The sequence below is a fragment of the Trypanosoma brucei genome, chromosome 9 (genome assembly GCF_000002445.2).
Source record: "Trypanosoma brucei brucei TREU927 chromosome 9, whole genome shotgun sequence".
Classification (NCBI taxonomy): domain Eukaryota; phylum Euglenozoa; class Kinetoplastea; order Trypanosomatida; family Trypanosomatidae; genus Trypanosoma; species Trypanosoma brucei.
The window spans coordinates 2,550,878-2,578,793 of NC_007282.1; the positions used below are offsets into that span (position 1 = coordinate 2,550,878).

At 42.4% G+C, this 27,916-nt stretch overlaps 2 protein-coding genes and 8 pseudogenes across 2 annotated transcripts, besides 15 other annotated features; 9 read left to right on the forward strand and 1 right to left on the reverse strand.

Moving 5' to 3' along the window:
* Window positions 1-18: 18 nt before the first annotated feature.
* Window positions 19-55: a microsatellite.
* A 48-nt stretch (window positions 56-103) lies between these two features.
* Window positions 104-141: a microsatellite.
* Window positions 142-745: 604 nt separating this feature from the next.
* On the forward strand, window positions 746-1,576 carry Tb09.v2.0210 (annotated as a pseudogene).
* A 275-nt stretch (window positions 1,577-1,851) lies between these two features.
* Window positions 1,852-3,295, forward strand: Tb09.244.1780 (annotated as a pseudogene).
* Window positions 3,296-3,367: 72 nt separating this feature from the next.
* Window positions 3,368-3,417: a sequence feature (AT_rich).
* Window positions 3,418-3,496: 79 nt separating this feature from the next.
* Window positions 3,497-3,539: a sequence feature (AT_rich).
* Window position 3,540: 1 nt separating this feature from the next.
* Window positions 3,541-3,703: a microsatellite.
* A 1,634-nt stretch (window positions 3,704-5,337) lies between these two features.
* Tb09.v2.0220 lies at window positions 5,338-6,731 on the forward strand (annotated as a pseudogene).
* A 61-nt stretch (window positions 6,732-6,792) lies between these two features.
* Window positions 6,793-6,821: a sequence feature (AT_rich).
* A 1,596-nt stretch (window positions 6,822-8,417) lies between these two features.
* Window positions 8,418-8,633, forward strand: Tb09.v2.0230 (annotated as a pseudogene).
* A 5-nt stretch (window positions 8,634-8,638) lies between these two features.
* Window positions 8,639-8,890: a repeat region.
* Window positions 8,639-13,762: a repeat region.
* Window positions 8,650-13,625: a repeat region.
* Window positions 13,642-13,762: a repeat region.
* Window positions 13,763-13,798: 36 nt separating this feature from the next.
* Window positions 13,799-13,850: a microsatellite.
* A 954-nt stretch (window positions 13,851-14,804) lies between these two features.
* On the forward strand, window positions 14,805-16,173 carry Tb09.244.1750 (annotated as a pseudogene).
* A 323-nt stretch (window positions 16,174-16,496) lies between these two features.
* Window positions 16,497-16,528: a microsatellite.
* A 32-nt stretch (window positions 16,529-16,560) lies between these two features.
* Window positions 16,561-16,602: a microsatellite.
* Window positions 16,603-18,408: 1,806 nt separating this feature from the next.
* On the forward strand, window positions 18,409-19,920 carry Tb09.244.1740 (variant surface glycoprotein; the record flags this gene model as incomplete). The annotated part of the gene is made up of 1 exon (XM_822650.1): window positions 18,409-19,920. The coding sequence occupies one exon, from the start codon at window positions 18,409-18,411 to the stop codon at window positions 19,918-19,920; it is 1,512 nt and encodes a 503-aa protein (XP_827743.1).
* Window positions 19,921-20,186: 266 nt separating this feature from the next.
* Window positions 20,187-20,258: a sequence feature (T-rich).
* A 218-nt stretch (window positions 20,259-20,476) lies between these two features.
* Window positions 20,477-20,543: a sequence feature (T-rich).
* A 164-nt stretch (window positions 20,544-20,707) lies between these two features.
* Tb09.244.1730 lies at window positions 20,708-21,253 on the forward strand (annotated as a pseudogene).
* A 155-nt stretch (window positions 21,254-21,408) lies between these two features.
* Window positions 21,409-21,750, reverse strand: Tb09.v1.0880 (hypothetical protein, unlikely; the record flags this gene model as incomplete). Its single annotated transcript, XM_822651.1, has 1 exon — window positions 21,409-21,750. The coding sequence occupies one exon, from the start codon at window positions 21,748-21,750 to the stop codon at window positions 21,409-21,411; it is 342 nt and encodes a 113-aa protein (XP_827744.1).
* Window positions 21,751-23,300: 1,550 nt separating this feature from the next.
* On the forward strand, window positions 23,301-24,850 carry Tb09.244.1720 (annotated as a pseudogene).
* A 1,542-nt stretch (window positions 24,851-26,392) lies between these two features.
* On the forward strand, window positions 26,393-27,916 carry Tb09.244.1710 (annotated as a pseudogene).

Consider the following 27,916-nt stretch of genomic DNA (forward strand, 5'->3'; position numbering starts at 1 on the left):
GTAAGTGCGTGTGTAATAAATAATAATAATTATAATAATGATAATTATAATAATAGAAGAGTGTTATGAGTGTGAGTATATACGAATATTATGATCAGAGCAGTAATAATAATAATAATAATGATAATAATGATAGTGATATGAAAGTGGTGTTGTCTAAATTGTACCAAAAGTTTTGTAGACCGTAATAAAAAGACGTATACAACAATAACAATATTAGTGGTTCATAAAGTTATGATGGCGGAACGAACTTGATAATAGCGAAAGGTTATAGTTATCTATCACGAGATAGTGATAATATTATTAGCATATCTTCACCATCAGTGTAACTAACTACTGTAACCCCCATCACAAAGCATAAACACGAATAAACAATGAAAGAAACGGCGGAATTCAAGGACGGGGCACAGACTCATGTGGCTAATTCTAACTTCTATGACAGAATCTATACCTGTATACTGAAATATAAGCTGATTATACTAAACAATCACGCTGTAAAAGATATATCACAACATTACAGATGCATTAATTATATAGCTAAACACCTTAGTGTCGCAACCGACTTTTCTTTGTAACGTTTTCGATGTCTTATTATAACCCTCGAAAATTTATTCGTGTATTAGAGAATAAAATTTTGTATCTTTTTAACTTTACTGCTGCTGTTGATACTACATTTAGTGTGTTAAGCTAAATATCTGAATAATAGGCCACAACGTGAAATATAACAAAGAATAATACTAAGAAACCAAGAGTCTTTGTGGTTGCAGTTGAAACTCATGCAACTAAAAGATGGTGTGGGCTCATATTGAGTGCAAAACTAAGCAATGTTGAAATTATTACAATTGAAATGGGAGTTTTCTATATCCATGTTAAAAGGCCTAGATGGTTTATGGAAATTTTAGAGAAACAGAATGCAAGTGATGAGGATATTGTAATTCATTCGGATGGGTCTGATGTTATTGTTTCTGACGGAGAAAAATATGAAAATGCTGTGGAATCTTTATACATAATACTTCTTAAAAAGAATAGATGTTTGGTGAATAGGATATAGTAAAGGAGCATCTGGAGATATGTGCATAGTTTTTTAATGTTAGGCGAAGAAAGAAAGAGGATAAGAAGTTACCTCATTTACTTGAATCGCCTCCTAGTGGAACACCCTATCTAAGTGTTGGAGGTTTTATAGCCAGAGTTTGGGCATTTAGAAAATTTGAATATGCTTTTGGAGAGTTACTAAAGGGAAGTAAGGAATGGCGACCAGATCAGAGTATTTACAAACCTTTACTAATTTGGAGTGTTTCAGAGGAAGAAGATATTGGGTGGATATTTGTTTTCGGGAGTGGAATGATTGGGTCAGATGATAAGAAGAGAGACTCTTCTCCATACCAAATAGCGGAGGTTTGTAGAAGGTCTATTTATTCATTTTTCTGGACAACCAATTGCATGGGAGTAGAAAGCTGAAGTGATTGTGAAAAATATCTGTTGATGTAAAGAATTGGATGGAAGGCAACTTTGTATAAAAAACTTTGTTGGAATCAAAAATTATTTAATACATAGAGAGAAATTGGATTTTGTATATCGGGGGTGTTGAGGATATACGTTTACATAAGTGGATTTGTTCAAGGTTAAGAAAGTTTGAGATAACATATGCAGAGTATCCTGGAATTGGCCTTTTAAAAGGCTATAGAAACCTCCATACGTGCCCGTGTCAAACATAAAGCGACTTAATGTTAACTTTACGGGGCAAAATGTGTACTGTTGTTATTTTAAAAATAGAAGGAACTCTGATAACAACAACCATTGCTAAACCTTTTCTATCACGTTTCTTTGTGCCAAAGCTGAGGTAAAATAAATATGCATATTGTAGCACGTCTGGTTGCGCTTCTGCTCTGTTTATCTACAGTTGCCGACGCCAACGACAAAACTTCCCACGCATTCAAGGCACTTTGCCTAAACTTTAACGTTGCTAGAGCTACAGTCACAGATACAGATTACAACGGTGAACAGCAAACGGTAGCGGTTCCACACGACGTCCTTTACCTGTACATGAGCTCGATGAAATCCAAGGACTACCTAAACCAGACGTCAGCACTAGTGGACGACACAGAAGCTGGCTGGAAGACAAAGAAGGAGGCCCTAGAATCACTCAAAGACGCCGCCAGCAACCGTCTTTACCCATTTATACCAGATAGCACAACAAAACAGGCGGTGCACGACGCCTTGGAAAAGATTTTTAATGAGTCCACGGCGCTCGCCAATTCTATAGAACAAATAAAAGGTGAGATAATAACAGCGGCAAAAGAAGTAAGAGAGGCTTTATCTACAGCAGCTTACGGTGGTAAAGGCTTGACTGCCGTGCCACAGACCCAATTTGGAGGACGGAGCACGACATGTTCCGGCAACACTGCTTGCACAATGCCAGGCATCTCGATTGCACACGACATGGTGTGCGTTTGCAGCGGCGGAACCGACGGCACCGGCATCTGCGGCAATGGGATAGGAACGACCACCTACGACGAGACCAAAACAAGCTTAGACGCAGTGGAGATCCAGAAACTTTTCGCAGACATCAAAACTGCATGCAATAAGCAGCAGACAGCAAACAAAGCAACACCGGCGGCCATCCATGCGGCGCTAGTGGCCTTCGAACGACAGTTAGGCAAAGAAGTCGCCGACGGCAGTGACGTGCAGCTAAAATTAGGAAACGGTGCAGCAGGCGATTGCAACGGCGTCGGCAGCGCAACCACATGCGTAAATTATGGCGGCGTAGCAACTAACGGCAGCATTCTCAACATTAACTGGGTTTCTCAAATGGAAAAGGCAGCAAACAAGTTAGCAGAGGCAACAAGCAAGCGAGCGGCTCTAGAGGCTGCGAGAGTAGAAATGAGACAGAAGCAGACAGCAGCGTGGGCAGCAGCGGCATTGCTAAAATTAAAGCTTCTGGACATGCCAGAAACAGTACAAACGGTAACTAAGGCACAAACTTCAGAAACTGATTACAACAAACATACAAAAAGCGAGGACTGCAAAGACCCATGCAATTGGGAAGAGAATGCTACTGACAAAACTAACAAATGCTCATTAGACCCAGTAGAAGCAACATAGAAAACTAGACAAACATGGGCAGAAACAGGAGAGGGAAAGAAAGAAGAGAAGTGCAAGGGAAAGAAGCAAGGGGATTTTGAGGAGTTTACTGGCTGCAAATGCAAAACTGAAATATAAAAGGATTCCACCTTTCTTGCAAGTAAAAAATTTACTCTTATTTCTGCTGTCTTTATTAGTTTGTCATCATTTTAGTATTCTGGTAATTTAAGGGTTTTTATGAAATTTGCTTTATAGAGAGAGTTTGCCATTTTATAAGAATTTGCTGATATTTACTATAATTTTATATTTTTTAATATTTTTGATGAAAATTTTAAACTTTTGAAGGTTTAAAATTTTTACCAAGCTGAGTATGATAGCGGCTTAATAGTGTAAAGTAATAGGTGGCAGGGTATGGAAAATAAGTTATATTATAATTTTCTTTATTTTGTTTATTTTATGAATATTAATTAGAGCGATAATACAAATAATAATGATGACAGCAATAAAATAGCTAAAAATCAATAACTAATAATAAATAAACAAATATAAAAATGAAACAACATGAATGCGGAAAAGAAATACGATAGAAAATATAAATATAATGATAATGATAATAATGATAGAAGAGTTTCGTTAGTGTGTATATACTAATGTTATAGTAAGAGAGGTAACGATAATAATAAATGAACCGCAAAAATAGAAGAGATTAAAACAATGGCGACTGTGTAATGGGAGTAAGTAAATAAGGTGGAAAGTTAGTAAAAGAAATAGAAATATGGAAAGAAAAAGAGAGATGGAAAAGGATATGATATATGCGCGAGTCAATATACAAGGGGATGATGGGGTGAAGGATTAGATAAAAAAGTAAATACAGTGTGCAGGCCACATGGAGTTGCTACATCATCTGAAGAAGCAGTAAGCAAAACATTCGAAAAATACAGAATGAAATGCCAGAATATGTGACAATAAAGTAGATGATAGTTGAATATTGTGCATAAATTTTCTATGTATAAATGCTAGTGAGAGATAGAGTCGATTATAGTTTTTATTCTGATGGTCGATCCCAACATCCATCTGTGAAAATGAAGAAGCATGGGGAATAAGAAGGAAGGTTTTGGATGAGTATGAGGCAAAATAAAAGTATTCTTCTCATCAGATGTAGAAATAATTGCTAATATTTCTGTGAAAAAATGTAATATTTTTGAGAGGATATTTTTAAAGCTTTAACTACAGTTTAATTACGGTGGATAGCGCATTAAAAACAAAGAAGCAGAAACTGCTTAAATTTAAGTGTATTTTACCTGTTTGAGGGGATTTATGCGTTGCAGAAAGTTTTTAATGATACTCATTCCATTCCGTATTGTTATACACGCCAGAAACCAAGACCTTTAAAGGAACGAGCAATTCATATAATAGTTGTCGCAGAGGCGCAGATGACGGCACGAATTACCAGAACAATAAAAAGGAGCCAGGTGCTTTTGGAGCCCAAAAATACCAGTTTCAACCTCCGTTTCCACAAAACAAAGTCAGATAGTCAAAATAAAAAACAATAAGCCAATCTTATTAACGAGAGGAAGCGACGGTTTTAAGTTATTTCGTGTTAAAAGGGAAGCATTGAAATTAGAAGATGATAGAAGGGAAGGAGAAACATAAATTTTAATTGGTTTACATATGGATACAAGTGGTATAGGTTAGATTTGATAAGAATGAGGCCCTTTGGTTAAGCGGTATGCTTTTTCACGAGCACGTCACAGCGAACGGAGCACCACCCACAAAGTCTGGCAAAAGGTAGCTGAAAGTAAATCAAGAAAAATTGCTCAATCACTAGTATAGTTTCAATAGATTGGGAATTCACACATTCAGCTTAAAATAAAAGGGAGTAGACCGATAAAGCCTTTCGGTGAGGCAGTTTTCGTTACAGTGCACCCCTTGATTAGTAGTTATAGAATATTTGCGGAAGGCAGAAGGTTAGAAACTGAAAAATCCATCGCAGTACGCGCGTGTCAACTGGGCGATATCACCTCTTCGTTTTTCTCACACTTTAGCGGAATCCGGCACCAAGACACAGGAAGCCAAATCAGCTAAGCATCTTACCCTGCTTCCCAATCCTACTTGCACTATATACACAGGTCACGGCAGCTAAGGAGAAAAAGCCAAAACTACAGCTTCACGGCGCAAGCTCCGTAAAGGATTTTAACACCGGAACTACGGTTCAAGAACGGCACCCTGACGACAGCGCAGCATTTAGCCACAACAATGCGCAAAGTAAACGCGGCTTTTACAGGAATAGCGCTGTTTCTGGCAGTAACAATACTCGCACGCAGAGCCGAGACGGAGTCGTCCAAGCAGTCGACAGCATGTAAGTCAGCTAACTACCTACAAAGCCTACAGAAAACAATTCGACAGCAACCATTGCTGTTCCTTAGAGAAATAAAAAACCTCCAAACGACACGGCAAATACTCGAATTAGCACGATCATAAACAATTGAAGCGACCGCGCGGGGCGCAGCTGCGCTTCTAGAAGCAGTAACCAAGCACACAGACACACTACTTGACTAGGCGAAACAGTGCTCAGCAAAAGCACCCAAAGCGGCCGCGCTCCTCAGCACACAGGCTGAAAGGCACTGTGCTATAGCCAAAGCCGACAAGATAGCGGCAGCCACAAGCACTGGCGAGAGCCTCTCCGATGGTGGCGCCGCAACTGACAAGTACGCAGAGTTAACAGTAGAAAAAGCGGACGACACAACCTTCATGGAAATGCTAGCAAGTGAACTTAAAGTACAGGAAGCCAGCATAAACTTACAAGGTCTAGGGAACCTAAACTTCTTTGGCCTAGAACAAACGGCAGATGGGGGCCACACGGACAGAAAAATATGCCACGGAGCTTGCACAAGCACGTGCAGCACGATAGGCAACTGGCAGCTCAAGATAGTAAGCAAACAGCTGCTGAAATAAAAGGCGGCAAAAAAACTCGAAGTGAGAGCAAAAGGAAAAACGCCTAATGAGGAGCCGACCAAAGACACGAAAAGCAAAACATCTCTGACCCGGCACGACAACGACCTCGAATGGGGAATACATGAGTTTCTCAAGAACAAATACTGCGATTTCGATAAACTTGATTTTGGGAGGACCGCAGCGAGCAAAACCGACGACACAATCAGACGAATAATGCTAGCGGCAACTTAATGAGCGACAACCAAATATGACCCCGCAAACAGCGCCCAAAAAGCAGCAATTGACAGTTTGAAAAAACAAACATTTGGATATGACAAAAGTGCATTTGAAAACGTATTTTGGAAAACCATTAAAGACCATACGATAGACTTAACGATTGGCGGCAAAGAGCTGAAAAAAAGTTAGATAATCTCGCGACATCATACAGTCCACTGCCAGCAACAGCTTCAAGGCGATTTTAAGAAGCAAAAGCAAAAAGGTGCGACAATATAGCCGCAGTCACAAAGTCTGACATAAAATGCGAGGGAAGCGAGAAAGCTAAGTGCGACAATAAAAAGTGTAAATTCAAAGACGGAAAAAACAAACTTAAAGAGTATTTGAAAATGGGGAATAAAGGAAAAACTGCAAACACCGCTGGGAGAAACTTTTTTGTCATTAAAAATGCGCCTCTTTGGCTTGCATTTTTGCTTATATAATTAACTATCTCAAAGACGTTTTGCTCAATTGTATGAAATTTTCCATTTTGAGAGAATTTTGTTAAATTACTAAAAATTAAAATATTTTAACACTTTATGATGAGAATGTACAATTTAATGAAGCAGTGAAAATATGAAGGAAATGAAATTTTTTCATGATAGAGGCCTATGGATTCACATTAGTATGTTGGTAGGGTATGCATAATGAGTGGTATTCTGATTATTTCTAATTTTGCCTAATTTTATGAATATTAGTTGAGATTATAATACGGAGAATAATAGAAACAATAATAATAATGGTAATTTGTTGTGAGTTTATTTATACTAATACTAAAAAATTTTCGGAACGGAATGGCTGGTCGTAAAAAAATTGAACTATTGAGACAATTGAAAAGGAAAAGTGTGAATGAGTGAGATAGTGGGTAAGAGAATGAGATGAAGAGTAAGGAGGAGATAAAATATACAAAGTTTCAGTCATAATTATGACTATGGGTTTCATTCACATCGAGAAAAAGGAGCCAATAACTGAGAAATAGTCCATTCCACAGATGAAATGGAACCGCTCTAACTAACAAAAAGGAACGGTGGATGTGGAGGCACCTAACTGTACCATTGTCAACAAGCTCCAAAGAACTCATTGAAGAATGAATTATTTTCACTTAAGGCACTATGACGTATACACAGCGATCTTACACAAAAATTCAGTTCACAAACAACGTCTGATTTGTCTGAAGATGCGTTTCTTACAAGAATTTAACCAATCATAGTAAGAAATGAAAAAACAGTCAGTTGATTTTTGGAGTGAAACCTATAACAACAATGAAAAACTCCACTAAAGTTAGAAATACTAACAGCAAGCGGAAGAACACCTTAACACAAGAAACAAAAAGCATAAATAAGTATAAAATTGCATCGAAAACTAGTGCAGAAACAGTGAGTTTTTAGTGGTCCCTGCACGTACTCTAATTGGCCAATATATTATGTAGAAGCAAGAACCTAGCTCTTTTTCAAGTGTGAAGCTTTTAAAGATTTGGAAAATGAGTTTAAGTGTCACCTTTAGAAGAAAAGAAGCGAGAAGACTTACAAGTGTGCAATTGGATCTATTTATAAAGGTGAAAAGCAAAAAAGCCAATTTTTAACAACATTTCAAATATCTTAAGCTTAGTCCATTGTTAACATTAGGAAAAACTATAGGAAATTTTTTACTCCAAAGGATGCTTGTTTAAATACAAAATTTAAGGTGAATTTTACCTGTTTTAATGACCATGGAATTCTGTGGTGAAACTAGGGTTTTAGAAAGTTGAAAATGTTTACAACACTGCTATTCAGAATGATGATCTATATATTTAATCAAGCAGACACATATCTCAGTTTACAGAGAACAAAATCGGATATGCTGTTACTTGAAATTTTTTTAGAACTCACCAATTTTATGTAAGTCACTTTACAAAAGTAACATTCAATTGAATAATATATATTTTTAAAACAGTGAAGAAGTGAGGAATGATTTTTGATGCAGGTAGTGTTACCTTTATTATTATTATTTTGTGATGATTTGTATGAAGAAACGCTAATTATATATTCTAAAGATAATCAGATACTGACCTGTAGCACAGACAGGAACTGGAGGAAAAAACTCCTTTCCGCATTGTTGTGGCTTTTTCATTAAAACGATGACGATAAAGAAGGAACAAACCAACGAATGTAAGCCTTTTCTGCGTTATTTTGGGGGCATCCGCACTAATCACGGCAATTTTTGCATACGGGACGGTAACCAAAGGAAAAAACGCAGAGGACTTTGCGGCACTGTGTGGCTTAGTACAATTTGCTAAATCAAAAGTAACGGACGCTACGAAGCCTCAGGAAATAGAGAAAGTCATCAACACGTTGGCTGCTATAAATTTCGCATTCCCTAGCGATGCCGGCCACCTCAACGTGGTGCCAGGGTCCATTACCCCGTATCATCGGGGGAAGCCAAGAGCCAGCAGAGTTCCTTTCATGGGGAACACTGCTGTGCTCCGGCTACGGCATCATACAGCACAGGGATCAGCAGCGTCTTGCTGGGACACCGTTTTTCATTTGTCGGTCCCTGGGCACGTGGCTAGCGTGCCATCAGCAGTATCATCCGCACTAAGATGCTGCTGTCCGGTGATGTGGAAGAGAATCCCGGCCCGTCGTTGCGCGGGATGCAGTGGAACTGCGCCGGGCTATCTCAAGGAAAGAGATTAGCACTCCACAAAACCCTTGTTGATGAGCGGATCGCCTTTTGTCTGTTGAGCGAGACAAGGATGACGCTTGGAGAGGCGGCTTTCTTTAGCGTTGCTGACTACCAACATCATGGAATAGCTCGTAACTGCAAAGGAGGTGGTGTATCAATACTAGTGAGGGAGGACTTACCAGTCGAGACCGGTATGGCCGTTATTGGTCGCATTGAACAAGTGCATGCAACAATTCACCTTGCACGTGGAACGGCGCTGACTGTCACGTCGGCATACATCCCACCAAAACACACCTTCACGGCAACTGACCTAGATACGCTTCTGACAACTGACGGTGCCCAGCTCATCGGTGCAGACGCTAACGCACACGCGTTGGCATGGGATCGCGCGAGCCCACCAAATACCAAGGGTGAAACCCTCACACAGTGGTGCATTGACAACCAGTTTCTGGTATGTAACACTGGTGAGTGCACCAGGTACACGCGCCACCACGGGGAGTCCACCCCTGATGTGACACTGTCAAGGAATTGCACAGTGTACACGTGGACATCGCTGTATTCTCCCGATAGCGATCACCATCACATATTTTTCGACGATATCGTTGGAGACGACACAGATGCACTGAGTTGCCCGCGGCTTCGAAAGCCCATGTACGCATGGCTAAAAGCTAACTGGAGGAATTTCCGTCTCAAGGTTCACGAGCTCTGCAGGAAAATTGGTAGAGAGAAGAATGTCAACACTCTGGAACAGAAATTGAGCTCCGCCATCCGCACTGCGACGAATGTCTCCGTCCCCCGTGGCTGCAGAGTAACGCCACCACATTGGACACCTGCGCTCGCGAAAATCGATGAAGAGATCGCTGGATGCGCACCCTCCCACCGAAGGGAAAAGTTGGTAGCCACGCGTAAGCAGATCCTGGACCGTACCACAAAGAAGAGATGGAGCACGCTATGCTCCAGACTTGCGGTGTCAGACTGCTGCAGTTGGCACATTGTCAAGAAGGTATATGCGCCACGAACACTAACCACACCGGCTGTACTTGTTGATAACGCGGCCACCACGGACTACCATCAAGCTGAGAGGTTCAGTAAACTGTACTCGTCCCGTGCAAGAAGGCACCCCGACTCACACCCACCGGCACCAATAAAGACGATAGCGAGTGAGTTCAGTCCCATCACGATGGCTGAACTACGGAGATCGATCAAACTGCTACAGAGTGGATCCGCAGCAGGACCTGATTGCTTATACAACGAGGCAATACAACATTTCGGTAGAACAGCGCTGAATGTTGTTCTGAGGCTATTCAATGAGAGCCTACGAATGGGAGTCGTGCCGCCTGCATGGAAGATTGGTGTTATCATCCCCATCCTGAAGGCCGGAAAAAAGGGCGGAGGACCTCGATTCTTACAGGACTGTAACACTCACGAGCTGTCTCTGCAAAGTCATGGAGCGCATAATTGCCGCGAGGCTTAGAGACACTGTTGAGTCCCAGCTGATGCTACAGCAATCAGGCTTTCGCCCCGGATGCTCAACGCTCGAACAACTCCTGCACGTCCGCGCTGCCCTCTGCCGCCCCACGCACCAATATCGTACGGGTGCTGTATTCGTTGACTACGAGAAGGCATTCGATACAGTAGACCACGACAAAATTGCGAGGGAAATGCACAGAATGAAGGTATCACCCCACATTGTGAAGTGGTGCGTATCATTTCTGAGTAACCGAACTGGCAGAGTGAGATTCAAGGAGAAGCTTTCCAGAAGCAGAACATTTGAGCGAGGAGTGCCACAAGGAACTGTCCTTGGCCCAATCATGTTCATTATTGTCATGAACTCGTTGAGCCAGCGCCTTGCAGAAGTGCCGTTACTGCAGCACGGATTCTTTGCAGACGACCTGACGCTACTTGCGAGGCACACAGAGAGGGATGTCATCAACCACACACTGCAATGCGGCCTAAACGTGGTGTTACAGTGGTCAAAAGAGTACTTCATGTCTGTCAACGTAGCGAAAACAAAATGCACACTCTTCGGGTGTATAGAGCGCCACCCCCTTACATTACAACTGGACGGCGAAAGAATAGGAGCTGACAGGACACCGAAGCTTCTAGGAGTAACATTCCAGTGTCTGCAAGGGATGGCAACACATGCGGCCGAAACGAGACGCAAGATGGACTTCCGACTACTGCAGATAGTGTCCATCTCAGCTTCTACATGGGGGCCAAGACGACAAGTACTGAGAGCTTTTTATCTAGCACTCGTACAGGCACACACAATGTATGGCATTGAGGTATGGTACTGGGACGCTTCGGAACGAAGTCGTGACCTCCTTGCAGCAGCACAACACAAAGCCAGTCGCATCATAGCCGGCATACCGCATGGGACGCGCAAAGAGGACTCTCTGCTGGAAGCAAACCTCCTGCCACTCAAGACGGCCACTCTTGTGCGCAGCATGAAATTCATACTGATCTGTGAGTCACGAGGCGGATGTTTGCGGCGCAGTGCTGAGGAAGTATACCGCAACAAACACCCAGTCAGAGCCCAACATTCCCGCATCATGCGGTCCTATCCACACCTCCGCATTGAGCCACGCGAGCACCCACTAGAGAAATCGACGCTCCGCCACAGCTGTCGACCGCTATTTCACACGCAGATAAAGCCTGTGTGCGCTGATGACCCTGACGATGTCAAAAGGGAGGCTTCCGAAAAGTGGATTGAACGGCATTTTTCACGGAGGGGGAAGGAGCTACCGCGGCGAGAGCACTACGAATTGTGGACTGATGGATCCGTGTCCCTCGGTGAGAAGTCCGGAGCAGCTGCCCTGCTCTATAGAAACAATACGCTTATTTGTGCACCCAAAACCGGAGCAGGGGAACTCTCATGCAGTTACAGAGCGGAATGCGTATCATTAGAGATAGGACTGCAACGGCTGCTGAAATGGCTTCCGGCATACAGAAGCACACCGAGCAAGTTGTCTATCTTCTCTGACTCGCCGTCAATGTTAACAGCACTGCAGACAGGCCCCCTAGCCGTAACGGACCCAATTCTAAGACGACTATGGAGGCTTCTGCTTCAAGTTCAGAGAAGGAAGTTGCGTATCCGACTGCAATTTGTGTTCGGCCATTGTGGCGTGAAACGGAATGAGGTTTGTGATGAAATGGCCAAAAAGGCCGTAAATTTACCACAGTTGCGAGACACATAGATCCCCGACATCATTGCTTATGCGAAGCGAGTGCTTAGGTCGGAAGAAGTCCATGAGAACACTCATAGGTTTGGTATCACGGGCAACAACTTTCCAACAAAGCATAAAGAAAAACTGACGAGGGAAGAAGAAACGGCACTGGCACGCTTTCGGGTTGGGTCTTCAAGACACTATGGATGGATGTTGCGAAAGATCAACCCGAGTGTGCCTCCACAGTGCCGATGGTGCAACCCGCAAAATGCAGAGATAGGGCCAACAATACAAACAGCCCCAACTGTTGCGACACGCACTCTTCAGAGAACCTCCGAACCGACAAAATGTACGGAATGTGATGCCACATACCAATGCCGCTCGAGTGCTGTAACGCATATGGTAAACAAACACGGCTTTGTGCGAGCTGATGCCCTCCGGAGGATCAAATACGGCGATGCAACACCTGCAGTGGATATCCCCCCGGAGCCCCCTCCAGTGGTGCCTATCGTCCCTCTACCATCGAGCACACGAGTCCCGATGAGACCGCAGGTACTTCATTGTACCATCTGTGCCTCCAAATTCGCAGTGCCAGGCCGACTATTACACCACCTTAGAACAATACATGGTATAGGCAGCGGTAGTTGCCGCGTGAAAAGGGGGCGAGAGAACGAGGACTCAGTGCAAGGAGATGGTAGAGCCCCAGCAGCGCCAGTCTCTCAGGATACACGGAAGCTGCCGTTTCAATGTGACCTGTGCGAGGCGAGCTTCGGTACACGCTCTTCCCTGTCACTACACAAGAAATTCAAACATAAGAGCATAGTGACGGAGGACGGTACCGTAGTGGTGGTGCAATTCCCTCGTAAGCTTGCCCGTGAGGAAAATGTTGACGTCCCGGGGAAAGGCGAGGTGCAGTGTGGTGTGTGTCAAAAAGTGCTCAGTTGCAGGGACTCCCTCATCCGACACTGTAAGGCTTTCCACAAAGGTGAGGGAGTCGAGCTTAAATGCAGCAAAAGCACAAAATTGTGTGCCACTGATTCCCCGCATACAAACACATCCATGTTGGTGTGCCCGACATGCGGAAGGCAGTGTGCTAGCAAAACTGGCCTCACCCTACATCAAAAGAAGATGCACGGTATGAAGGTAGAGCGCGCTGTTACCATCCAACGCGGCGACTTCGAAGAAACGTCGCTGCACTTGATGAGCTGCCCCTGTTTGAAGGAGTTACGTGTCAGGTTTGCGGTAGAAGGTGAGTGTGTGCAGGATGTATGTTTTTCTAAAAGGCTGGCGCAGTTTCTCATTGCGGTTGAACGGAACCTGCCGCAGGTGAAGTCCTCACCTAAGGTAACAGTCATACAACCCACTCTCCCTTCTGCAACTTCCCCCCTTATTGCCGAGTGTGGAGCTAGCAGGAAAAGCACCGGACGCAGGAATAGTCCATACACCCTCAGAGACAGAGAGGGTATGCAGTCAACAAGCAACAGGAACAGAAAGAGGGGGAGAGAATAATAAACGAATAACAAAAATCAAAACAAAAGGATTGCTAATTGACATCTTTTGGAGAGTCCGGGTTGGGTGGCTTCTCGCCCCATCTGCTGTATTCCGTTCAACTGCGGAGCTACAACAAAAATTATAGAGAGTGTGTTGTGAGTGTGCATATACGAATATTATAATAAGAGCTGTAATAATAGTAATAATAATAATAATGATAATGATAGATAATAATAATAATAAGAAAGTGTTGTGAGTGTGTGTATACGAATATTATAATAAGACAAGTAATAAAAAACATAATAAGAAAAGCAATGATAAAAACGAAGGCAGAAGGGGTTTGACAACGGCTATGAACAGGTAACAGAACAAGAAAACCACCGGACGGTAAGTGACAGCGTCCATAGACCAAGTCAGATCCAGATTACAACCGGCAGTAACAGCAGCCAGCCGACCCGAAGCCACCACCTCAAGCGCTAGAACAGGCAGGACAAGCAATGCCTAAAGCGTCAAACATTCGACTCTGACATAAACTCGCAGTGACAAACCAACAGCTGCGGAGCCAAAGGCGGCGGTAGCGCTACCAGATCACAAGAGAACAGCAAAAGGATGAACAAATAAAGACAAACCGACACCGGCCTACAACCAAAAACCAAAACCGCCACCAAGTACAGGCATCGGTATAAAAACTGTTTTTACACCAGCTTTAATGCAGAACGACCGCAGAAAACGGCGCACACGGCCTTAGAAATGAGCACTCTAACCCAGCTTAAACCAATAACGCCACAGCGCCTGCAAGAACAAAAAAAAGGGAAAACAGCGGCTTTTAAACTGCTGCTAAAGTCTAATAAATTTAACTAGAAGTTGAAACAGCACACAATGAGTGGCAATATCTGATAACGAAAACGCAGCAAAAGCAGGCGGCAGCGTCAGCAAAGCACTAAATACAACACTGAAACCGAACGACGCAAAACCAAAGCAGCAAGAGTCACCGCAGCATCAGCAAACGAGACCAACAAACTTACGGAAAAGAATCAGGACACAATTGGCCTAAACCCTAAGCCACAGCAACGGCACTTTCTCAGAGATGTGCAAAGAAACCAGATTTTACGCTTTTACAAAGACGCCACAAACGCCAAATCTCCTAAATCTCCGCAGTCCAAACACCTACGAAACCAAACAGCAAGAGAAAAGCAAATGTGGAGACTAAAAGCGTTAGCAATGCTAATAGCAACAATACCAAGCTCAGCTGCAGCAGCGAAGCAAGAAGCAAACAGACCCCAGTGCGGCAATCCGTGCGGTTGCATGGTGCGCATCGACGTGCTGTTGGAAAGGCTGGAAAAAGCGGCAAGCACAGGGGTAGCGAAAATTTCAGGAAACGCAGAAGCAATGCAGCAGCTAGCACTAGGAGCGGCAAGCACAGACGACAAGGTAGCACGGCTTCTAGCACCATTGCTAGCCGTAGCAACGCACGTAAACGCAGAAGCGACGGCAAAGCTCTCAGCAGCACCGGACACGATCGCAAGGGCAACGGCGCTACTAAATAAAAAGAAAGCAGTGCAAGAAGCTAAAAAACGGCTGTACGGTAGCTATGAGGCGGCAATTTTAACGAGAGCCAGCCACTTCGGCGACGCCACGTACGCGCCGAAGACGCACAAGCAAGCACCGCGGACAGCGTGCGGAGAATTCCAGGACGATGCCTATTTTTCTCTGGACGAGCTTAATTTTGACCATGATGCCGGACTAGGCGACTCAAACCTAGGACTAAACGTCAAACAGGCTTGCTACAAAAGCAACCCGGGCTCACCGTGCGACGCAAGCGGCAGCACCGACAAACTAAGCACAGCAATAACTATAGCGCCCGCGGCAACGGCCACTGCGTCAGGACCACTTGCAGGCGGCAATGAAAAGATCACAACGAAGGCAACAATAACACTGGCCAATGAAACTGACGATGAAAAGACGGTACTCAAAGCGGCGCAGACGGCCGAAAAACACCTAACATCAGTGCCAGACCTATCAAAGCTAAGCACGTACACGGACAGCACAGCATTCAAATTACTAGTAAACCGATTAGTGATGGGGACAGCAGCAGACAGCCCAATACAAGGAAAGATGGCTGAAGAAACGGCCAACTTTATAACCAAAAATTACGGCAAAGACGACGAAGAGTTTACAAAAAACATATGGGAAAAAATAAAAACAGCCACGACAATATACTACGAAGATAAGGCAAAAAACAAAAAAGATCAAAGACCTAACCGAAACCGAACAAGTCACCGCGCTAACACCTGCATTTTTAAAGGCGGACAAAGAAACGCCAGCAACGATAAAAGAGACAACACCAGCAGGAACAGGAGAAAAACCAGATACAGAAGACAAAACAGAAAAGAAAAACGTGGATAAAAAGGACGAGGTTTGCACAGGCGCTGAAGAAGGTAAATGTGACAAGACAAAATGCGATTGGAACGCAGAGAAAAAACAGTGCAAAGTTAAAGAGGGGGCAGTTACTATTTCAGCTGTAATTAAAGCCCCTCTTTTGCTTGCATTTTTGGTTCTAGCTTAACACTTTTAAGAATTATTAGTAAAAGCTTTTTGCTTGATTTTATGAAATTTATGAAAATTTGATATATTTTAACACTATTCGAAAAACAATGCGAAAATTAGTGAAAATTTGGAAATTTTGACTTTTATTTAAATGTATGTGACTGTGGTTCATGGGTATAAAGTAGTAGTCTAATAGGATATGATAATAGAGTGTCATTCAATTTTGTATTATTATGCTTATCATATGAATATTATTAGTAATTTAGTGTTTTAATAATGATAATGATAATAATAGAAGAGTGTTGTGAGAGCGTGTACATACGAATATTATATTAAGAGCAGTAATAATAATAATAATAATGATAATAATGATAGGAAAGTGTTGTGAGAGTGCGTATATACGAATATAATAATGAGAGCAGTAATGATAATAATAATGATAATGATAGGAGATTGTTGTGAGTGTGTATATACTAATATTATAATGAGAACAGCAATAATGCTAAAGATAGTAAATCAAAATAGAAGAACTTTAAGCATTAAAAGTTTTTATTATAAGGAAGTAAGTGAGAGTAATGAAGTACGCGCAATTTTAAACAAAAACATGAAGAAGGGTATTATCATTAACAGGTAGATGATGAATACAATACTGAGAGTGGGACACAATCCAGTGTTCAAGCCGAATGGGATCGCTACTTTACCTGGGAAAACAGAAACAATGGATTCAAAATAAGGATAAAAAATACCAAAGAAAGCCATAAAATTCTCAACATCATCGCGCAGAAGAAAAAGGAACAGGACAATGTTGTAGAGTCGTCTTTCTCACAAAAACGAATAGATGCAGTGGAGATTGTGGAAGGTGCTATTTTTAGAACGACAACAGCTCATAATCAATGGCTGTGAAAAACCAGGGGCAGACTTATGAAGGCTGAGGCGGGTAATTGTAAGCTAATATCGAACTCTTCTTCTAATTGGCTATATTCACAATAGCAAATTTTGTGGTTAACAGTATAATATTATCCAGAGTAAAATTTTAAAACTAGGAGTACCAATAGATTATCGTGGTAAGCAAAAAAAGAATTAAAGCTCGAAAGGAATTTACAATAGCGCACGTACCAGACAACTGATAAACTTTGTGTGATGTAACGGCCGTTTCAAATAACGCTTCTCCCGCGCTCTAGTTGTGTAAGGAGCAAATCTAAAAGCCAGTTAACGAACATATAATGCACAGAAAGCTTGCCAACAGCAAACAGCTGGCAGCGTATATTTAAAAAACAGAAGTGGTGGCGAAGCAACGCTAAGCCACCACATTAGCAGGTGTTGGCCGCTAGTATGTGGCTAAAGATAGGCTATGAAAACACAGGCAGCAGCCGAGCCGTTTTCTGACTGGCCGCTTGTCTTACTTCGTGGAAGCACTGACTTGGAAAAGAGGTGAAGTTGTAGCAAATTGAAGCGGCTAACAAATAAAATGGTTGACATTTTACATATAGAGAGAGTTATCCTGTAGTTTAGCAGATACAAGGCTGAGATTCCTGGAACATTTAGATTAAAACAATAGATACGCAATGATAGGTATTAAAATAGCTATAGCAACAAGATAATTAAAACTATTAATCCAAAATAATTGGTGAGCCAACGTGAGTTTTTTTACCGAACTTCCCAAACCGATCAAACGACTAACAGACACGCACAAGTCATGGAAACTCGAACTAAAAGCAGCAAAAATAGGGGTAGAAAATTGAGAGGTTACATGAATCATTGAGGAAGCGAAGCACACGCGGCTTAAAAAGGGCCAGCAAAAATATTTATGTGGAGAATTTTGTTTTTATGGCAACGACGTATGTAATGAATGGATGCGCGCCTTAACGGTCCTACAGCTGAGACTCCAATGTTAGCCAAAGGTAAAGACAACCTTGGTAAATTTTACACTATATTCCGCCTAAGAATAAGGAATTAATTCCGAAGTATATTGTAAAGTTGTTGCACGCAGATGCGGCACGCTAAACGAAACAATCAGCGGCTCAAAAAGGCGAACACTCAAACTTTAAAATAACCGTTGATGGCCGCTAAGAGACCACACACAGCTTTATTTCATTAAATTAAGTAAGGGGACACGCCACATGCAGGACGTTCCCTCAGCAGAACAAACTAAACCAAAAGCCATTCGTTAAAAAACAGAGAATACATAAGTCCTTGTTTTTGAGCCATACCAACGCATTGGCACAAAATTTTCTAGGACGAGGGCGGCAAGATCATGATATCATGGCTAGCGAGGACCGCAATTTTTCTGAGGCTTACGGTGCCAGCGATGCATGCGGCCACAAACCCAGGTGATAACGCCGCAGAGTTCAAGGCGCTTTGCGCAGTCATAAAACTAGCGAAAATACAGCCGAGTGACCTGCAGCCTGGGACCGAAGCCGAGAAAGCTCTCAAAGAAATTGAAGTGTTAAACATGTCGGTAGCTGACGAGAAGTGGCAAAAACAATATGGCGATGGAACAGAAAAGTTTGCTTGGTCAACTTTCGAATCAAAATTAGGAGACACCGACCCCAAAAAACACTGGAAAGAGAACTGGCAAAACTGGCTTGACACAAAAAAAAGACTGGAAGCCGCAAAAAAAACTGACGAATGGAAACACACCCACCCTGCGCCAGCAAGCTCCGAGGCAAGGCAAGTAGCATCAAAGCAAATAGCAGCTCTAACAGCGGCAGCGACCAAACTGTACCAAGATTTCAAGACAAAAGCGGACAACCTGAACACAGCTGACAGAGAGGCAGTAACCTCGGAACTAGCCAAGGCGCTGCACGGAGCAGACAAGGTTACAGCGGAAGGCCAAGTCACACCGCACAAGACGCCCGACGGAGTACGAAGCGGCACCAGCTGCAACGCCGCAGCTAGCGGCCAGCGCCTGTTAACGGACCTCATGTGCATCTGTGCAGGACAAACACAACTGACAAGCAAAGCGTGCACCACGACACCACTCTCAACGGGGTGGACAGGCGGCTTTGGAAACGCTGCCACACAACAAGCGGAACTGGAGGCAAAGTGCGGCACAGGATATCCAGCAGATCTAACAGCGGAAAATATAGAGAACGCTGTACATGGCCTCGAAATCTTGGTCGGGCGGCATAGCGGCACCAACAACAAGGGCGGCTACCTCGGCAAAGACGCAGGCGCAAATTGCGATGGCACTGACGGCAACATCTGCGCCGACTATACCAACTACTTCAAAGATGCGGCAAACACAGCCGACGCAGAACTACCGTGGGCGAAACACACGCGACTAGCAGCAACCGCCTTGATAAACAGGGCTAAAAACTTCAGGGCGGCCGAAGGGCTAGCGGAGCGCATTGAAACGATAAAAATACAGACAGAATCCACTTTCCAACTAACGCAGTTCACATTTCCGACGCAAAAAGCGGAGGCGGCAGAAGAAGAGCTCACCACAAGCAAAAATAAAGACTGCAATAATCACAAAACAAACTCAACCTGCACAGAAAATAAATGCAAATGGGAAGGAACAAGTGAAACAGTTGGGGAATGCAAACCTAAAGATGGGGAGAATAAGACAAACGCAGCAGGGACAGAAGGAGCTGCAGGAGCAACAAACTCCGAAGCCAAAAAGTGCTCTGAAAAGAAAAAGCAAGAAGACTGCAAAGATGGCTGTAAGTGGGAGGGAACAGAGTGCAAAGATTCCTCTATTCTAGAAAACAAACAATTTGCCCTGAGTATGGTTTCTTCTGCATTTGTTTCCTTGATTTTCTGAATTTTCCACCGCCTTCCTTTAAGAAATTTTGCTATTTGATATATTTTGACACCTAAAATTTTCCCTGGAAATTTTTTTGTTGGCTGTAAAAAATCTGATTCTGTGATTTTTTTCTGGAAACTAAAAGAATTTTTTTCAACTATTTTTCTTGAATTTTTTAGGGCTATGTCTTAGTTTTTTTTAATTTCCGTTTCCGCGTTTAGCGGTTTTTTTGACATTTCTATTTTCGCAACAGCAGTGCCTCAATTTTTTACCCCACTTTCGACTTTCTTTCAATTTTTTGTGTCTTTAGTTTTTTTTAATTTTTTTATCTTCACTTTTTTAATTTTTTTTATTTTACATGCCGACAGCAATTTTTTTCGGCAACGAACTTTTTTTTTTTTTGCAGCGGTGGTGTTTCGGGTTAAGGTGTTGAGGGTTAGGGTTAATTTTCCTCTTCCTGCTAATTATTTTTTTACCCCACAGCTCCGTTCTGTATTGCTCCGCTTTTTTTTAATTTTTATTCTTTTAGTGACTCAGCGGCTATTTTTTATTTGCAGCAGCAGTGTCAACTCGATTTATTATGTTTTTTTAATTTTTTAAATTTTCTTAATTTTTTTATTCGTTTTTTTAATTTTTTTCTTAAACAGTGGCGCATGACCTATGGCGCTGCGAGCCGTTTTCTTTTTACACTGGCACGGGGAGTTTTGGTGCTCGAAACGATTTGCTTTTTAAGAGACGGTAACGAAAAAATCTTAATATTTGGAAGTGGCAGAATATGGAGTTCGGAAGATAAAGCCAGCCGACATGGCAGCCTGGACTGGTTGCGGCACGCCACAACAACCTGGCCAAAGCAATCGGATGCGGCGAGCAGTTAACTTGTGCGTCAGCAGGCCAATGCGTGCACATTGCCATGCCGCAACAAATCCGGCAGCAGATGTAAAGCACCTTAATGCAGGGCTCCATAATCACCACGGGTATAAATTCACCGCAAAAACCAAGCAACAAGCCAACAGTAGAGGAACAGAATAAATGTAAAACTCCAGCAAACAAAACAGCAGACGGGTGTGCGGCTATTGAATATGACTATGACTATGATGAAACTTACAAAGAATGCAAACCTAAATCAGGAAAAGAAAACACATCAACAGGAACAGGGGAGACAAGTACCGGGGTAGACTGCAGTAAACACCAAACCAAGCAAGCCTGTGAAGCTGAAAACAAGGATGTAAAACCTGGTCAGAAAGCAGTATCTGGATGTATTGAAGATAAGTGTAAAGATTTATTTTTTCTCGTCAGTAAGAATTTTGCTCTGATGGCTGCTTCTTTTGTGAGCTTGGTACTATTCAAGGATTTTGAATTTTTAAATTTGTTATTTAGAGAGAATTTGATATATTTCAACACCTCTAGATGATGATGTGCAAATTTTAAAAACACAAAATTATAAAATTATGGTTTCAAATTGGTCCATGGTCGTATCGTACTAATTTTATAAGAATATTAAAAGATTTATAGTGTAATTTGCTTTATTTTTCTTATTTTATGAACGTTAGTTAGGGTTATAATGGTGAGAGTAATAATGATAAAGATAGAGAGTGTTTTAAGTGTGTAAATACGAATATTATAATAAAAGTGGTGGTGAAGAATAAATGAACAGAAGAAGTGAACCTCCTCAAAAATGGCAAAGGTACAATAAAAGTAAGTGAATTGATGTGAGGGTGAGAAAGAGAGAAAAACTGGAAAGAGAAAACAAGGAGTTTTATTAAAAGAATGGGGAGCGAAAGAGATAAATGAGGAAGTGAGGAAAGGGAAAAAGAACGATGGAATATACTGAGTTTTAAACACAATCATATTGATTGGCATGATTATACAAAGGGGTATGGAAAGTGAAATGAGGGAGAGAGTATGTGTACCGTGGAGAAAACAAATATAGTTTCTACGTTATATGCAGGAACAGTGAGAGAAGAGAAAATATAAGAAAAGAAGATGAGGAGTGAAAGAACTGGAGGAGCTGTAGAGTAGCACAGAGGTTAATAATACAAGAATATGTTGCGCTCCTCATTCCCAGACAAATATGGGCTGGTGCTGCTGTGCATATGGTTAAGATTGTAGTTTGTCATCTGATTTCAGATCCTAATGTCTACCTATCAATAACAAATAGGTGAAAGGGATTGGATAAATGTGATGTAATGTTAAAGTTTTCTTATCATTTTTACTAGTAAAAGCCAACATTAGAGTCAGAAACAATATGGTATTTTTCGGAGGAAGATTTTAATACTGAGATTACAAATCTATTTCTGTGGAAAGCAAAAGAATTATTAAAATCGGTAAATGTTTAAAAAAGTATGTATGAATCAACCGGGATGCTTTATTGAAGTGAAGAGAATTAATAGTGATACTCTTTCATTTCCATATTGATGTGCTTTTCAGACATGGAGACTTCTCAAAGAGAAAATAATTAGTATAAAAGTGGTCTCTGAGCAAAACTAACGGGTTGTATTGACGATTATAAGGCAGCGATGAAGTTACATTCGGGAAGAAAAGCACTGACTATTAAGCATCTGACAGAGTTATTTACGCAAAAAGCGTGGCTAAAACACAAAGCCAATCTTATTCACGAACAACAAAAACGCCTCCTTGTTATAGCACCACCATTTAATGGAAGATTTCCGACAGTAGCGTGTGACAAAAAACATAAGATTCAAATTTTTAGGCATAGAGATGTGTGAAGTTTTCTTACTTGTAACAGAGGCTCAGACTCGCGGCGGCACAGAGTATATTCAATATATATATATATAGGGAACGATGAAGACGATCAAGACGGAAATATCAGACTTCCTTGTGAAAAAATAGGAAATCAAAACTATAACGGTGTTTGTATTTACAAATTTTTATAAACGTCAAAAACACTCGCAACACGATTGAAAAAGCGGAGGTGGGAAGCCGGAAAGATTAATTTAAATAAACTGAACGCAGGGCTAGAACCATCGATTCAAGCGCTCACGACAGACAAAATCTCAATAGAAAAATTTGCGGTTACTTAGCACCATGCCGCCGTGAGCAGATGAACCGTTCCTAATTTACGAGTGTAGCCTTGCCACCGCCGAACAGATCGCAGTAGGAAATAAGCGGTAGACAGTCACAGCGCAGGCGGGACCAACGCCAACCCAGGCGATATTTAATCGCAAGGTTAGGCAAACACACACCCTGCAAGTCAACAAAACTCCTCATATTTGTCATCTCTTCGTGAATTTTACTGATTACTTTTGTAAATGAGCGGCAAAGATTTTGTTGTAAAAACTAAGCTGCTTTAGGCAGGGTTCCTGCAATAGCACAGGGAACTGAAGAGATTTATAAGATTATAGCGGTTACAGAAACGCGATACACAAATTAATCAACCCATGTCCGCCGGAACCGTCGTTTTAATCTACATACTTCTAATAACTGCGTCACAAACGCGAACGACGTCAGCTGCAGAAAGCATCGGTCTGAAAAACACGGTGCGGCAACCCATTTGCAAGCTATCAGAAGAACTAGCAACTCTTCCAGGGTTTGCACTTGACCAAGCGGTGCAGGCGCTCAAAGCTGCACAAACCTTCGACGTGGCTTCAAAGCGGGCGGCCATAGACGCAGCGATCAACATAGGGACACCTATAGCCGAAAAGACGACCCTTTTAAAAGATTATTACGCCAGGCTAGCGGAAAGGGCATATAGCAAACTGCTAGCAACAGGCGTAAAAACGCAATTCACAGCCGCGGCGAAAACAGCTTACCTGAAAGGAAGACTGGACGACTATCTAGCGCTGCTTGCGCAGTCGACGGCAACATCAAACAATGCTTGCTTACTGCCCGGCACAACCAACAGCGACGCAGCCACTTACACACACGGGAAAACAATTGGGGAAGCCGCGTGCAAGCTAACGGCGCCAGATCTAGCCACAAAAACCAGCACGACAACAGAGCTAACAAAGGACGGATACAAAAACCTAATTGAGGGAGCGCCGGCAGGCGACAAGCACCAACCGGTCGCTGGCGGCAACGGCAACAAGTGCAAACTGCTAAGCGGGACCACCAGCGGCTATGCAAATGGAATCAGTCTAGCAGGCCAGCCGAAAGTTATGGCCGGTTATATCACGATACCAACCACGGCAACAGGGATAACGCTAGAAACACAAACGACACTCAAGGACTCAAACAGTGCCGCCACCGCACCGTGGTATGAAGCCTTCGAAGCAACAAACGCATTAACCACAGCGACCGCCGTAGAATTCCGCAACGAGACTGGTGACTTACACAGCAAAACGGCGCTTAAGGAAACTGTAAAAGCGCTCTTTCTAGCAGACCCCAAAGCAACTGACACTGACATAACAACGGCGATAGCCAAGATATTTGGTGATAAAAGCGACGACAAGTGCACAGAACTTGAAAATGCGATAGACAACACATAAATCCCAGGGACAGTAACGAAACAATAAGATACGACGAGACTCAGCTCTATAACAAGCGTGGCAACGCTAAGCGGTATTCTTAGTCATTACGACCTAAAAATATCCCAAAACCTGGCAGACATAAGAAAAAAATTGGCGATCCTAAACAAAAAGAAACAAGAAAAAAAACGGCAGACTGCGAACAGATAGAAAAAGTAGCGGAATGCAAAGGAAAGAAACCACTATGCAAATGGACTAAAGAAACTGAGGAAACAGGAAAACGCTGCAAATTGAATAAAACCAAAGTAGAACAAGAAATTCCAGAAGGAACTGGAGCTCAAACTGGTAAAAAGTGCTTTGATCACACAAAAAAAAAGGATTGTGAAGCTGAGAATACGGGACTGACCATAGGTTCTCATAATAAATGTGGCTGTATCAGAGGCAAGTGAAAGTATTCCAGTTTCCTGATCAACAAGCAATTCGCCCTGATGGCTGCTGCTTTTATGAGTTTGGTAATTTTTTGAAGATTTCTTGCTCAACTTTATTATGTCTCATGAATTTTTTCCTCTTAAGAGAGAGTATTTGTAAGAATTTTCTGAAGTTTATGAAATGTGATATACTTTAACACTTTTCAATTGAAATATAAAAATTAGTTAAAAAATGAAAAATATGAAAACTTGGTATGTCTATGATCTATAGGTGTGACGTATTATGGTGACAAGGTATAGACCGTGAGTGCACTTATAATATGGTTGACTGTGTTAGTTCTATAGGTATTAGTTATGGTTATAATAGTAAAAACATTGATAGTTGCAATGATAGTACTGATATTAGGGTGCTATCAGTCTGTATCTACTAATATTGTAATAACAGTTTGGATGAAGACTAAATGAAAAGCGGAATAAAAGCACTTAACCCCATTGTAATGGTTGTATGTAGTGAGTAAGTGAGAGAGAATGGCTGGGAGTCACGATAAATAATATTGTGAAACAAATGGAAAAGGGGGAGCAGATTATAAGCAATCTCAAGCACAGAAGTGAGTAATGGCACTTACATTGCAGAATAAGGAGGTTGCATTCATTCACAGACATAATACAGCGACTGCAACATATGTATCTTTACTTATGAACATGGCGATAACAAAAGGAGATGTTTCTGTCTAAAGAAAAAGGGAAAAAAGCACGAAAAGAAAAAGAAACTGCACATATGAACTCATGGAGGATCTTTGATAAGTAAAGGGAACCAATGGAAAAACGCTGAAAATTCGGTATTGGCATACTGGAGATACCCTAAGACCTTCTAAGGAACGAGCAGTCGATATGATAGCGGTTTATAAAATGCAGGCAACAACGCGTATTAACCAAGAAAGAGGTTACAAGGAGGTCAATTTTGGGAGCCCAGATGTACAACTCTTATGTGGAAGCTCCACAAACAGAAACACGAGGGTCGAAATCACAAACCAAAAGTTAATCACATATAGGATAAGTAGAAGATTAACCTGGTCATTCCAGGCCAAACTGACACTTCCAAAATGTCAGATGACAGAGAGCAATGACGACAAAAGAGTTCAAAGTTTTATATATAAAAGATAATAACCTGTTATTGTCTGTGTGGAAACTGCATCTTAACTAAATGTTTTTTACGCCACTGTTTAGCAGATACGATGAATTAAAATTTTCCCTTTTCCCCACTACACATTGCATTAATAAACAAGAAAAAACAGACACACATAACTGTAAATCGTGTGGCCGTTGTCTCTGCAGCGTCTGTTGCTAATATAAAAAGAAAACAACCAAAAATAGGTGGATAAGTTCAGCCAATAGTTCATGGTTCCAATATAAAAAATATCCACTCGAACCGTGGTGACGTCGGAGTACTGTGGCTATCAATATGTGACTATGGAAGCTAAGATAAACTTTGTTGAAATTCAACACCGTTTCCTGCCGCTTCAGCTAATACTTAAACAACAAATGCTTCTTGTCCAAAATAATTTAGCTAAACAGCGAACCGACTGGTACAATGACAATGAAGGACGGGAAAGCCTAAGGACGCGATACACAATAGGGATGCTGTGTGCTTCGGCATTACTTTACAGCAGACACGTGGAAGCAGCTGCAGGAGATGCGGTGAAGCACGACAACGTGAAGGCGATATGCGACGTAGCTGCCGATGGGCAGAAACTAATGGCGACGCTGCTGAAAAACATGCAAGACCTCGGGAGAGAAGCCAGAATTGCGCAGCTGCGGTCACTGCGGCTGCAGGTGTACGACGCTGCAACGAATCAAGGGCAAACGCCAAAGCACACCACGGCGGTATGGTCCATGCTAACTGAACAGATCGAACGAGCGAGCACCATAGTAGCTGGAACAGCAGCTGCAACGGCAATTAAAGGAGCAAGGGATGTCGGCCGACTCCAAGGAGCGATCACAGAGTTCCTGGAGACCCAAGCTGACGCATCCGCCGCTACCAAAGGATGCTTACAGGCGTCGAATGGTGGAACAAACATCATCAACGATAAAACACAGCTGTACTCAACGTACGCAAACTGTAAACTCGACTTGGCGGAACCGACGGCAGGAGCCACAGCTCTGACGGTGATCACTAAAACAGGGATACAAGGCAAACTCAGAAACGGCCTTAGCCACGGCGCCACAACAGACTCTAGCGCGAATACGGACTGCGACGCTGGAATGGGAACAGGAACGTACAAACTCACCTATGGCACCACAGGGCACAGCGTAACGGGTCATGTTCCAAAGCTAGCAGGTGGCCTATTGACAGTAGACACCAACGGGTTCACGGTGCCGGAGCTCGCCACAAAAGTAGCCGCATCAACTGCGACCGAGTATCTAGGGGCAGCGGTGACAGCGGCAGAGAACCTAACTCCGTTCATCGAAAGCGCAGACATAAACACAATAGGAACTCTGAAATACGCGGCCATATTCAAAGACAGCGCACGCCACTATTTCCTAAACAAAAGCAAGACAGAAGCACAAGAGGACAACAGTCTGCCCAGCCTAATAGAAGCAGCCTTCGACGATGACGCTGGGGTTAAGAAAGACATGTACGAAACCGCCAGTAACTACCCAATCCCTGAGGAACTGAGACCTAGTGTTGCAGAAGACTAACTCGGGAAGATAAACGATGCCCACAACCTTATGCGGCTGTACTTTCACTTCAAGAACAGCAACACTAAAACTCTGCTGGACAAGATTAAAAAACTGCAGGATGCAGAAAATTTAAAAAAAGAAACCCCAAATCAGAATAAAACAAGAAATAATGTAATACCAAGGGGAAGGACAAAAAAGAAGATTGTGAAAAACTAGCTGAAGAAGGATGCGTTTTTAACCCAAAATGCGAAAAGGAAAAAAGTGCACATTGAGTGAAGAATGCAAACAGAAAGTACAAAAAGAGGAGCCTCAGCTGCTACAACAGAGAAATGCAAAGGAAAATTGAAAACCGACTGCACCAAGGCCCCTGGTCGCAAAAAGGGAAGGAAAATATGAAAAAAACTCCGTTTCGTCAATAAGAAATTGGCTCTAATGGTTTCTTTTTCTCTAGTTTTTTATTTTAAGGATTATAAAATTTAA